The sequence below is a fragment of the Talpa europaea genome (genome assembly GCF_964194135.1).
Source record: "Talpa europaea genome assembly, chromosome: 3".
NCBI classification, from domain to species: Eukaryota; Metazoa; Chordata; class Mammalia; order Eulipotyphla; family Talpidae; genus Talpa; species Talpa europaea.
In genome coordinates this window covers 140,735,838-140,750,159 of record NC_140069.1, presented here as the reverse complement: position 1 = coordinate 140,750,159, position 14,322 = coordinate 140,735,838, and the positions used below count along the sequence as shown (strand labels likewise).

Here is a 14,322-nt window from a genome sequence, read left to right as displayed (position 1 = left end):
CATAAATAAATCTTAAAAAAAAAAAAACTACATCAGAAAGCAGTATCATGTTTGCACATACATAAAAATGAGTTACTAGCACAGTAAATGAGCTCAGTAATCTAATCCTTCCATAATTAGGTAGACTAACAATATAAGACCAGTTAGCACCTGATCCATTTATATTATTATTCAAAGAACAGAATCCTCCCACATAATAATGTATTACCTTGTTAAAAGTATTACTTTTTTTTTTTTTAAAGCACAGACCACTAATAGATTTAAAAAAAAAATAAGTTCAAGACAATGCTACATCTAAATGTGAATCTCAGAGGCCTGAGCGCACAGTTTATATAAAGAAAGAGCTTAAAAAACGTCAAAAGGGTAAATGTTATCGAAGTGGAACTTTCACTTAAAATTATTTTACAACTGCTGCATTTTGTCCCTAGGTGGTATAAATACCTATAATTATTTCTCATCATTCCAAAACATTAATTACTAATTTACAATTACTCAGATACAAAAAACTTTAAAGCCATCATTTACTCTACTTGGCAAAATATAGCATTCTGATTAGACTATGGTAAAGGTAATAGTATTTGGTTAATTAATGCTATGTGAAAGAGAAAGGTAAAATGAAAAGAGTTGAAAAAGAACAGTGAAACAAACTAAAGGAAACACAATGGAACTGTTATTACCACATTGTATAATAATGAATGGTATAATATCTGGGTATCAAGAAAGGGTTAAATTATGTTTAAGAACCACATTTAAGGAAATCAGGTAATCCAGGGAATGCATGGGAAAAATTCCCAAATGCCACGCCCTAGCTATGTTCCAAAAAGATGATAATAATAGATGACGAAGACTGATGAACCTCAACTTTCCCTATGAACATTCAAATCCCCTACAGGACCTTTTTCATTTAGACTCTCTTTAACAAGCATTTCTTGATGTGTTTAGGCAGTGATACACCACTTTTACATGCAAAACAAAAGAGGGCCTGGGATTTCAGAAGTGTTGTAAAGGTCTTTTCAAAACACCAGTGTGTACCCCCAAATGGGATTTAAAAATGAAGCTAAACAAAGTCCCACTTCCTATTGAGGTGGGACTATTCGCTTCCTATGCAGCTAATAGTGGAGAAAACATTTAAGTACCATATCTGACAAGGAATAAAAGTACTGCCTCCTGATGCCCTAACATCTCCATCTCACTGCAAACATGGCATCTAAAGTTTAGCAATTAGGCATATAATCTAGTGTTAGAATGTAATACTGACAAAAAAGGTTGATGGTTATGTTTTTAAATCTTGGCATTTCAGAAAGTAATAAATTATCAGTATCTGTCAGTTAAATGAACTGTTAATAAGCACAGTTTCTTAAAATAATTTTGGAAATGACATGCCTAAAAAGGTTTCAAACCCAGTTTCCAGAAGTTGTATCAACAGGTGTTGTTATAGCCAACTATCAAATCAATTTCACCATGAGTTAAGAAAAATACTTAGCACATTATATAAAAATGTGTGATTATAATACCATAAATGTAAATTTACCTGCTTTGGATTTGATTTCCCGTAAATTTTATGTATTTTGTTTTTTCCATCAGTTTGGTGATGAGTGTATCTATGATCACTTTCTGATTCTGAAAAGCTTCTTCTATAAATTGATATCTAAAAAAATAAATAAGCCAATTATTTCACACAAATGTCTTGCCTAAAATAAGAAATCCAAAGCAAAGAAATATAGAAACATTTCTAAGATTATAAAAATATAAAGAATATAATGATCTTTCCAAAATGGTAAATATATTTCTAGAAGGCAGATTTTTACCACCTCTCAGAATTATCCCTTAAGAAAGGGAGTGATTAAAGATATTACTCATGGACATGAAATTCATAGAAGTTTATAAAGCTCACTTGGCAGACACCTCACAAAACATAACAGATATTTAAGCAGATTTATTAGCTATTTTGCAATTTTAAATCATAGAAGTTTGATGATACGAACGTTTTAAAGATCACTTTTACAAAGTAGGTAGCTGTGCTGCAGAACTGTACAGATTTGTAATACATATCCGTGCCTTTAGGCATGAGGGAGAGTGCAGGGTGAGGAGCAAAGCCCTGCTGGTAGAGAGCTATGAGTGTGATAGCTCCAAGTAGCAGTATCCTATAAAGGACAATCTGCAAAGTATGTAAGATGACTCAAAAGGAGCTCTGCAGAAATATCCAAGTATAATATATAATATATACATACATGTACATATGATTTATTGAATGTTTTCCATAAATTATTAGTCTTTTGAAAGTTCCAATTTTCAACTATTTCTGCATGTCTTTAATATGACCTTTCCTCACTGCCTTTGGGTTTATTTTGCCACTTTTTCTAACTTGAGATAAATGGCTAGCACATTCACTTTTTATCCTTATTACCTAATGATATAAATTCCCCCTAATCATGGCTTTGGCAATGTATTTTAAGGCTTGATCTGTAGTATTTTCATTATCATTCAGATAAAAATAGTTTCTAATATCTACTGGGATTCTACCTTTGTCACTGTATTTATATTCACTCATAAATCATCTTATTATTTTGAAATAATATCAAAGCTACATTTGCAAGAATATACAAATCTTGTGCATACTTTTACACAGCTTCAGAGTTTTTCAAATACTGCCTCATCAGTAGGTGCTTAACTCCTTAGTAATTAGTATACATGCTATAAAACTGGACTGTTTCATTACATAACCATAGTACAATGGCTAAGTAACAGGAAGACTGACATTGGTGTGATACTTTCATCTAATTTGCAGACCGAACAATGTTTCATCTAACCTACAGACTGCCATTACCAATTATATCATTTGTCTCATTAACCCTAATTTTATCCACCTCTAGTCCAGGATATAATTCAGGATCTTGTACCACTGCTTTTGGTTTTCGTATGAATTTATTCATTTTCAAAGGTATGGATATTTTCTCATCTATCGATGTTATTCAGATTATTTGCATTAAGTTTAGAGAAGACTTTGTATGCTCTCAATTCTATGACATGTAAGACTTTGTGCTAAGAAGGACAATTAAACTTTTTTCCTTTTCATTCAAAAAGAATGTTCATTGTTGAAAGAAATGTATATTTGCAGCAGCAACACTGTATCAATTAAATCCAACTTTGTACACTGAAAAAGATTTGAAATGAGCTTTAGTCCCCTTAAGGACTATTTAGTAGCGAGTTCATCTTTACTGTAATTAGTGTAGACTTTCAGGATTCCAATGCAAGGCAAGAGGTCTTCAACCACCGTGACCCCTGAATTCCAATCCTTAATGTCCCAGTCTGGAAAGACTATAAAAGATACTCAAATCTCTACATAAATGCTTTGAAGGGGGTGGGAAAGTCCCTACCGTGCTCTGTCCCCACCCCTCCAACAAAGTCCTGATCCAACATCTTCTAGCTCCAAAATTTCATATCGATAACTAGGTTTTCCAGTTACCCACTGGTATGCTTGGTCCAAATTACCTAGTCTGCCTTTATTGGAAGCCGACAGTACTTTAAAATGCTCTATTTTTACCAACTGACCAGAATCTTACTGTTTAAATCAGTCACTGCTAACTGAAAGCCTATGGAGGTGAGATTTAAAAGTAAACTTGAAGAAATTATGATGAATTGGAAAGCACAAGCTTCATTCTAAAGAGCATGAGTCAATTCTAGCCAAATGCTGAAAAGAACGAACAGGAGGCCCACTTTCTTTAAAAAACAAACAACAACAAAAAACCTAAAAGATTTAGACTTCTTTAATGTAAAATCTCTGCATTTTACAATACTGGCAAGTAATTCTATATATTTAAAAAGAGTTGTAGGCCAGTGACTCTCGATTTGGAATGATTTGATTCCCTAGGGCATCGCAATGCCTGCAGACATTTTGGGGAGGCTTGCTGGAAGAATGCCGCTGGTATCTCATGAATAAAGGTTAAAAAAAAATGCTACTAAACATCACACAGGGCATCACAAAGAATCATCTGGCTCAAAATGTCAACCGTGTGGACGCTGAAAAATCATGGAACAAGGTGGCAAACTGCTGCCTGAACAAGAAGTATGTGGAGACCACCCCGTGGCGGCGCCGCCAGTGCTCACGGAGCTAGATGATGTGCACGATGGAAGACGCTGGTACCTATGTTCTTTATGCTCTAATAGCTGGCAGTCCCGACAGGTCAGTTTGTCACACGTTTCACAGTAAAGCTTCAGTTGCTCCTTTTTATGAAAAGGACAAAACACTGGTCGCTGACTGGTCACACCAACTGCTTCTATAGAAACAAAAGCAGGCATAAAATAAGACTAGTAACAGCAAATCATTATTAGCCTGCCCATTTAAATTCAAGAATATGCTGATATAAAAGAGCCAGTTTCACAGACCCCATCACCACCACTTGGCTTTACAGATACCAAAACACTAAGTATTTTCAGCAGTTCAAAAGGAAAAGTAAATAAACTTTTTACTTTTCAAAGTAGAAATTCAAATTAGTAAGAATATGATCTACCTGAAATTAACTTTCATGTAATCATCAATATTTAGAAAAACTGTAAATGAGTAACCTGCCAGCAAGCAGGTTAAATTAACGAACTCACATTTTCCTTCATGATAACCATAAAGTTGAAACCAGAAACAAAGACATGAGGAAATTTTCCTTTTTAATAAATTCTTGGGTTCATAATAATCACACAGAACTTGCTTTCTGCATTTAATACACAGAATGGGCCTTTGTCCATATCACTGTATGTGATTTACCAAAGTAACAAACACAAAAATATAGAAATCCCTCTTGGATAACCAAAATTTAAAAACCAGCAGAATCAAACTAAGAAATGGCAATTAAGGCTTTAAACACTTGTAATTCTAAGGAAAATTAAGAGAAATAGCAAATATTTATCTAAAAGCTGTCAGTAATAGAACTTTAAAACTAAGTTGAAAGGAATTAAAAATAAAATTATTGAAGACACATAAAGTCTAATTAGATAATGAAATTCAAAAGCTGAGGATAAAATAAAAACAACACAGTCAGATAAAAAAAGTACATAAAATTGAAAAAGAGGAAAACAGATTTAAAAAAATAGTAGTATGTTAAAAGAACATGAAAAGACTATCACATCAAGACCAAAAGGAATTAACTGCAGGAATGAGAAGATTCTTCATCATCAGTGAACAGGACTAGCCTCCTAACTCCCTACACCTCTGTTTGTGATGTTTCTGTCACATGGACAGCTACCACAGTAGAGAGGGGGCACCATCTGCCCTTTGCTTAACATCCTGATTTGTGCCGAATGTTCAGGAATACAAGTTTATATAGCCTCTGTCTGATTTAGATAATTAGTACATATCATGCATTTATAGATGTCCTTTAGCTAGACTAATAAAGAGAAAAAACTAATAAAAAAAAACTAGAATGAGGAGAAACTACCACAGCAGCAGTGAAACACAAATGATATAAGAGATTACGATGAACTATATGCCAATAAATTTAATGACGCTGAAGAAATGGACATTCTGATATTTCTAGAATAATATAGTTTATTATCAAGACTAAACCAGGAATAAACAAAACAGGTGAACTAACCAAACATAATCATGGAACTGAAAGAGTAATCAAATATTTCCCCAAAACAAAAGCCTCGGGGCCAGGTAACTTTACAAGAAAATTCTACCAAACCTTTAAAAAAGAACTTATGCCCACCAAATACAAAAGGGAATGCCCCTTAATAATGCCAACAGTACCCTAATACTTAGACAAAAAGAACACATACACACAAACAAAACCAGGAATTTAAGTAAACCCCCATGGTAACCACTAGCCAAAAATTCCGAATAGATACCTGCAGATGAAGATGCAAAGAAACCAATAGGAATACTACGGAAAGCCATCCAGAAAGAGCAGAGAGAAGCAAAAGGAAAAAGGAACAACAGAAAAATAATCAAAAATCAAAAACAAAATGACTAAGAATAAACGGTTCATATCAATTATTATCCTAAATGTGAATGGTCTGAATTTACCAAGAAAAAGACAGGCTAACAATGTGGGTAAGAAAATTCAGCCATCAATGCTTTTAAATGCTCCTTAAAACCCAAAGATAAAAACAACAGGCTGGAGTACAGTACAGGAACTGCTATCCTTATAACCAATGAGAGACTTTCAACTGAAAAAGGAATCAGTGACAAAGAGACACTACATAATGATCAAGGGAACAACTCACCAAGAAAATACAATGCATTAATATTTAATGAGGTGCTTCAAATATAGGCACACCTAGTGTAAAGCAACTATTAACAGACCTAAGACAATTTATCAACAAAAATATAATCATTGTGAAACTTCAAAATACCACTGACACAGAGGTAAATCATCCAGACAGAAAATTAACAAAGAAATAAAGGTCTTAAATAAAGTATTAGATTAGATGGATTTACTGAATATTTACAAAGTTTTTCATTCTTAAGGCAAAGAATACACTTTCTTCTCCAGTGCCCATGGAACATTTTCAAGAATAGATCATACATTAGGAAACAAGCCTGGGAAAATATACAAAAATAGAAATTGTATCAAGCATTTTCACAAAACACAATGCTATAAACTAGAAATTAACCATAAAAGGAATCCTGGAACAAACCAAAATATGTGGAGATTGAACAGAATGCTTTTGAACAACCCTTGGGTCAATGAACAGCCAAGTAAGAGATTAAAAAAAAAAAATCTAGAAACTAATAAAAAGGAAAGACAAGCTACCATACTCTATGGGATGCTTTAAAAGCAGTACTATGCAGGAAGTTCATACCTATACAGGCCTACATAAAAAAATGAAAGATCCAAATTTAATAATCTAACTCTACAGTTGAAGAAACCATAAAAAAGAACAAAAGCACCTCCAAACCATTTTTTAGTTTTTTTTTTTTAAAGATTTATTTATTTATATAAGCACTGAGTACAGTCAGAAGCGCTGGAGGGTGAGAGAATTCACCAGAGCCAGAGCGGGGAACAGAACAGACAGATTGACTGAAATACACTGCTAAGGGGAGCAGCGGGCGGCAGGAGAGGTCTGCGTACCATGTGGGACCCTCGCTGGCGGCTGGGGATCGAACCGGTGCTGCAGAGGCTGCGGGCAGCTTCGCTGCCCAGCGATCAACCGCTGCGCCACCAGGGGAGGCCCACCATTTTTAGTTTTTTAAGGTAAATCTAGATAGCTTTTCAAAATGGTCACACCAGTTTATATTCTTGCCATTTATGACAACACAGAAGGACCTTGAGGGCATATTGCTAAATGAAGTCAGACAAAGGAAGGCGAATACTGTATAATCTTACTATTTATATGTGGAATCTAAAGAAAACTGAAGCTCACAGATCTATGGGTGGAGACAGATCTATGGGTGGGGGCAGGTGTGGGGCAAGGAGGAGTTTAATGACGTGAAAAAGTACAAACTTTTAATTATAAAATAAGGTATGAGGATTTAATATACAGCAAGATGAATATAATTACTAACACAATATTGCATATTTGAAAGTTGCTAAGAGAGCAGATCTTAAAGTGCTCATCACAAGAAAAACAAAATGTTTGTAAGTATGCATGGGAATGGATGTTAACTAAAATTGCCGCAGTGATTGTTTCACAATATATACAAATATTGAATCATTATTTGCACATCTGAAACTAATATAAATTTATGTCAACTATGGCACAATATAAAAATAAGTTCTGATAAATGCTACAGTATGAATGAACCTTGGAAATACCTTTTGACTTAGTGAAACAGGTCAGATACCAGGGACCAAAAAACCAAAATAAGAAAATTCACAGAGACCGATTAAAGGATATTTGGGACGAGGAGAGCAAACAGTGTGTGTATACACGGCTCCTTTTCACAGTGACTCCAAAGTGTGGAAGTAAACAGTGATGACGGCTACACTGCGAATGCAATTACTACTACAGAATTTTACACTTGAAAATGAAAAGGCAAGGTTGACATGTGTTTCCAGTTATCAGTGAACTCATACAAACAACACAATAAAAACTTAGAAACCATAATTATGTAAAAAGGAAGCTTCTTTGGTGATTTATATATCAAACATCATGAACCAGGTTTAATCAAGAATATCAGCGGGATAAGAACAGTAACGCTTTCAAGTTCACTCCCTGACATCTTAGAAACAAAGAAGTTTAAAAATCAACTTTTTTCCTTTTTCTGCATATTCACATCAAATTTAAGGCTTTTATAGGCGATAAGAGGGTGGGACGACCCATTTTTAAACTTACCAACATTTGTGGGTATTCAAATCTCAGTTCCAACATATATCTCCTTGTATCAACATACTTAAGAGTTTACTAGATGCTTGCAAGTGTACCAAAACATGTAAGTGTAGGCGGGAAGAAAAGACGGGAGGAACAGAGGGTGAAAAAAGATTAAAAAGACGAATTTGTTACCTGGAGAAACTTCCTCTTTCTGTCTCACAGTGTGGTCTTTTGTGAATTTCACCCTCTGATGAGCTCTGATGCATGTCTTACAGAGCCATTCAACACACTCTACACAAAAACCATTAGCTTCTGCATTGTCCTCACAGCTTGTACACACCTAATAAAAGAAACATGTCACATCAATTTTTGAGAAAAATGACAAGGTGTTCATGGCACTATCATGTATGAGTGATATACCAAGCATACTTGTCTATCAGTTCTTCTTAAAAATGTTCTTAAATTTAAAATAACATTGTTTTAAATTATACACATATGAAATGGAAATAAGGATACAGTCCTTTGTTTAATATACCAAATATTGAGACACTATGTTAAGAGATGAGGATGTAACATTCAGGAAAAGCAAACAAGGCCCCTGCCCTAGTCTCATATGGCTTATGGGTTCAAATCCCAGGTATTCTAACTTGCTATCGGAATAGACTTGCGTGGGTTACTTAGAATGCACCTTCCTAAAATAAGAGTAATAACACAGATGTTACCACACAGTTGTAAAGATTTTGAAATGTGAGGCAAACATTATTGGAATAATCACACTAATACATAACTATAAACTGAGAGGTGCCATAAAAGGAAAATATGAGAAGCTATAAAAAGCACATGACAGTGGAAACTGATGTCATTTTACTGGGACTGGAAGGTTGGGGAGAGTACTGTCCAAGGATTACTTTCTCTAAGAGATCATTTTAGCACCAAGATATGAAAGGTGAGTCATCAATTACCAAATGAAAAGCCTTCTAGGCAGAGAACTGCATGCACAAAAGCATCCAGCAAGAAGAGCAAGGCAGGTTCAAAGAACCGACAAAAACCAAGTATGACTGAAGTAGAAAGATCAAGGGGAAGACTGGCAAGAGAATAAGCTGGCAGAGAGCAAGCAGGGGCCAGATTAAGCAGCTCACACGACAATTTTGGTCATACCCTAAAAGCTCCTGAGTAAATAAATAACATGGCCAGATCTGCTTTTTTTCAAAAATCACTGCTGCTGCAATGTAGAGAAGAGGTTACAAGAGGGGCAAGTGTGCCTAAACAGAAGGAAGTAGCTTTTGTAGCAGTGTCAGTGTAGTGGAGATGAATGAGAGATTAAGAAGTAAAACTGACTAGTTTGGAGGAGACAATGGATATGGATGGTGAAGAAGAGGTTACCCGTATGGTGAGACTATTAAATCATACACCTATAGCATTCCTCATAATAGCATTTGTGACTGGCAGAAAAGAACTTCACTGTTCAGACAATGGTTCACATTAAGCCAAACTCCAATACCCAGATAACATATTTCCCTACACCAAAACCTTTCTTTGCTCAGCTCTTATCATCTTTGGCCTTTCTAACATTTGATGCCCAACTGACCACTGCAATTCTTGAGCATCTGTCCCTCAAGGTTCCACCACTACCAAACTTCCTTTCTGTGTCTATAGACTTTTTTTTAGATCTAGGGATTGGTTTCATCTGTTCCCTTAGCTTCAACTATCACCTCTACACTACAAAAAAAGGAATACACACACACACACACACACACACACACTGCTACAATGGGATTGCCAGTATATAAAGTAAAATTTAAAAAGCAAAGTGGAGGGCCTCCCCGGTGGCGCAGCAGGTTGAGCGCTGCGCTGTGAAGCTGTCTGCAGCCTCTGCAGCGTGGGTTCGATTCCTGGAGAAACCCACATGGCGGGGCAGACCTCTCCTGCCTCACCTGCTGCTCCCCTTCAGCAGTGTCTTTGGTCCCTCTGCCTGTTCTGCTCCCTGCTCTGTCTCTGGTGAGTTCGCTCACCCTCCCACGCCTCTGGTCTGTACCCCAGTACTTGTATAAAGAAATCAATCTTAAAAAAATAAAATAAAAAACAAAGTGGAAAACCATATAATGCTACTACAGCTTATCTAAGAATCATGGGGATGGGAAGGGATGACTTATTTGCTTATATTTTAAAAGTAACAAAATTACTTTAAATTTTATATACATATAAAAAATATTAAAACTAAAGACTAAACCATGAAAGAAATTAAATGGTACCTACAAGGTAGAGAATAAATAATGTAGCTGTATAGAAGAGACAAAATTAGAAGTCTGAGTTCTCTGAATAAAAACCTGTTTTACAGATTTTACTTTGGAACTAAATAAACGTTTTATGTTATAACATCTCTTAACATGAAAAGCAAAATGAAACAAATGAACCTGCCTATCAAGTGGTTACCTTAACCACTCAGGAAAGATTTATTTACTTCAAGTAACTTTAAATCATGGTGATCTGCATGCAGTAAATGCTATCTTCCTTGCTTTCTATTTTGACAGGAAACAACTATGATTTCTACTTTCAGCACCAACTCCACTCTTCTATACCCTTACCCTGTAAGCTGGTCTTATGCTTTATGAGCTGATTCCACACTAGAGTCTAACAACAGATGGTGCTGGAGGGAGACTGTAATGTCAGGGGCTGAAGGCATTTCATTGTATTAGTTGGTTTCCTGTTTGCTTGCAATTTCTGTCAACCTCACACCAATCAATGCTGCTTTACCCCAATGGAAGTAGTTCCTTCCCATAACAAGAGGCAACTCTCATTTACAGTTTTTCTGACACTGTGGCTCTATCATACCAGTTCACAGGTACCAGTACCACAGGCCCAATTCTGCTCCTTGGAGGTCGAAGATCCGATCTTAAGGCTAAAGGCTCAGAAACCAGCATAAGACAAGCAACACCTCCTCTTAAGATGCCTGAGCTGATGTTCCACAAGGCCCTTCCTCTAAGTTCCTAACTTACACTAATTCCAACCCTGGCTTTATTCCCTCAGCTTCTCTATAGTTGCTACCTCTATGATACTTTAGCAATTAATTTATTCTTTCAATAAATAACTTTATATCTAGCCAATAGTTCTCAATTTTAAGAATTAAAATGGTCCCTGACATCTGATAATGTTTTTTTAACACACACAGAGAGAGAGAAAGAGAGAGAAAGGACAAAGAATAATTATATCAATGTAATTAAGACCCAAGATTTCTAATATAGGAGAAGGGAGGTAAATATGAAATCATTAAAATTCACTGAAAAATAAATTTTCTCTTTCTCTTATTTAAATAAAATATTTGTTAAATTATTTTCCTGAAAGGCCTAGAAAAATGACTAGACACGCACCCATGATGATTAGCACCCATAACGTAGCCTCTAACTACCACAGGAACCAATGGTTGGTTCCAGGTCTACAACAGAAAATGAATAAATAACATCTTGTCAAAACACAAAGCAAAGGAGATAAAAATGACTACTGCAAATTTCTATGAGGAGGACTTAGGAATCAATGTGAGGTACATACTGCCAAGGTGGCTTGTTATAAGCCCCAGTAAGGAGGACTACAATACACTTTATATCAAAAACCCAAGTTCATTATGTAAACACACACTCTACTCATCAGTCATCTCTGAAAAATGCTAAGAAACTATGTCTCTGCTCTTAAAATTGGCCAACTAAAGGGAAAAAAAAATCTAGCATTTAACTTACCTTTCTTGTGTAACTAGAGGATAAAGGAAGCTTTCTATTTCTACTCCAGTTAATAAAGGAGAAAGACAGGTTGAGAATGTCATCATTTTTCAAAGTGCAAATGAAATATGGGATGTTAGCAGTGACCATTAATGGCCATTCATTAACATCAGGAAAGAAAAAAAAAAAAAGACAACCAAGGTTACATCATGTTTCCCTACAGAAATACATACAAACATATAGATCAAAATAGTCTCATGCCCCTTCACTCGATGAGACCTGAACTGAAACCGTATTCTATAGCTTTATTAGTTCATACAAAACATAACAAGTTTATACAAAATATGAAGGAAGAATGTTAAATGATGTGGAGTAGTCAGAAAAATTCAGAATAAAGCTAAGTCTACTGGACTATAACTCCAGTTTCTCTAATAAATACAAATACATTAAAAGATCAGAAAGGGAAAGCCAGAAGGTAAAGGGATAATTCAGGATTAATTAAAAAGATATGTCTGAGACAAATCAAGCAAATTCAGTGTATAGGCCTTATGGGATGCTTACAGAAAAAATCAGCTTAAAACAAAGAAAAAAAAACCCATTACCACAGCAACGATAACAGATATTTGATCACTGTCTGGATATTTGATGCTATTAAGGTACTACTATACATTTTACATTTTTTTACACATGAAATTGATGTGGTGGTTATGTTTATAGAAAAAAATTTATATAGGTAAATACTAAAATATTTATGGATTAGAAGACAAAGTGCCTGGGCTTAAACATCAATATAATCTAGTGGTAAGGGGTGGAAGTGTCAGGTTCTATTAAGATAAAATTTGACTGCTGAGTGAGGTAATGGCTACTTGGGAATGGTATGCTAACCTGCTCCCTTTCTAGTGAGGTTGCAATTATCCACAACTGAAAGCTATTTTGTATTTAAATTTTTTTAAAGACACATTTATTCAGTATCATGATCAGCCCATTGCACTCAGCAATCAGTATGGGTACCAAAAAAAAAAAAAAATACATTAAAACCTTTGGTTGGACTGCTTTACATTCTCCACAGAACAGAAACTAAAATAACCTGTTACACAACTAGCCATCCTGTCTGAGTCAAAGTTTCGCAAGTAGTAGAAATAAACATTTTCAAAACTTTATCTTCAGCTATGTGTCCTCCTGGGAGCTCCACAGTGTCTATAGATGACACCTACATTTAGGCCCCAGGACAAACACATTCAAAACCAAATCACTCCCTCTATTTACACTTCCTTGCTCTCTTCATCACTGAAAGGTACAGCATTCTGGCCGTGAGGAATCTCCTGCTTCTCTACATCCAATCAGGAACATCATCTCCTATGCTTTGTGACTTACCCCTTTCTTCTCTGCAACCAGCAATCAGCTATCCATTCCCACTACCTCTTGCACAGTGTTTCACAGTTTCACTCCATCCTGCAGTATCACACCTCTCCAATCTTCATTCCCTAAATATCCCTATAAGCATCCTACTCTTGAATCATCTCTCATATCATCCCCCATCCCTACTCACCTACATTTAGGATATCTACTGTACTCTTCTTTAGTTTGATTGTAAGTCAACCCTATTATTTTTCTGTGACAGATACAGAATACATAAATATAAAGTTTTTAGTTAATTAACAACCAACTCATTATATGGAGGCTTAAAGTCCATCTAAAATTTGTCCTTTAGAATCTCTTCAATTCTCATGTCTCTTCCTTTCCTATATATATCACATCATAGCATTATTCCATGTTGATTATTTTGCTATTTTCCTGGATTGAGTATTCACATGCACAACTACAGTTTGCCTAGTGAATTATAATTGGTGAGTGATATGATCAACAAAATATTATCCAGTATAAACACATATGAAGCAATGACACCTGGAAGACAAAATCATTAGCATTCTGAATGGGAACTTTCAGAGGGGTTACATACTTGAGACTATAGCTCACATAAATTATAATGTCTCCATTCCTTAAAGTTGTTTTCACAACAATTAGAAAGTATATTTTCTGTACCAAGTCCTATTTTGACTTTTGATGAAAATTCACATTAGGTAGAATTGTAGACACTTTTGAAACAAAAAGAGGTATTTCAGTTACTAGTGAATAATTTAAATTTAAAATGAATCCTAAATTCCTATATATCCTCCAAGAAACAAAGGGCTGAAAATGAAAAAGCTGAGAAACATAGCTGTCATTCCTGAGGCATCCTAAACATTACACTTTAGATTTCAAATTTTATATTAATAATCATTTTTCTACAATCAGATTCAGTTCTTTCACAGATCTTCTGTTCCAAATTATGAATCATGATCCAAAAGCAGCCTAATACACTATA

General features: G+C 35.2%; 1 protein-coding gene across 2 annotated transcripts in view; it reads right to left on the bottom strand.

Annotated features, from left to right (window-relative positions):
* The window catches only part of TRIM24 (tripartite motif containing 24), a gene marked incomplete at its 5' end in the record, with an annotated part of 78,313 nt that overhangs the window by 33,328 nt on the left and 30,663 nt on the right, over window positions 1–14,322 (bottom strand). For both annotated transcript variants that reach the window (XM_084229720.1, XM_084229721.1), the window contains 3 exons: window positions 1,532–1,648; window positions 4,145–4,277; window positions 8,440–8,587. In XM_084229720.1, the coding sequence (XP_084085846.1) occupies window positions 1,532–1,648; window positions 4,145–4,277; window positions 8,440–8,587 (398 nt within the window). The remainder of the gene's footprint in view (window positions 1–1,531; window positions 1,649–4,144; window positions 4,278–8,439; window positions 8,588–14,322) is intronic.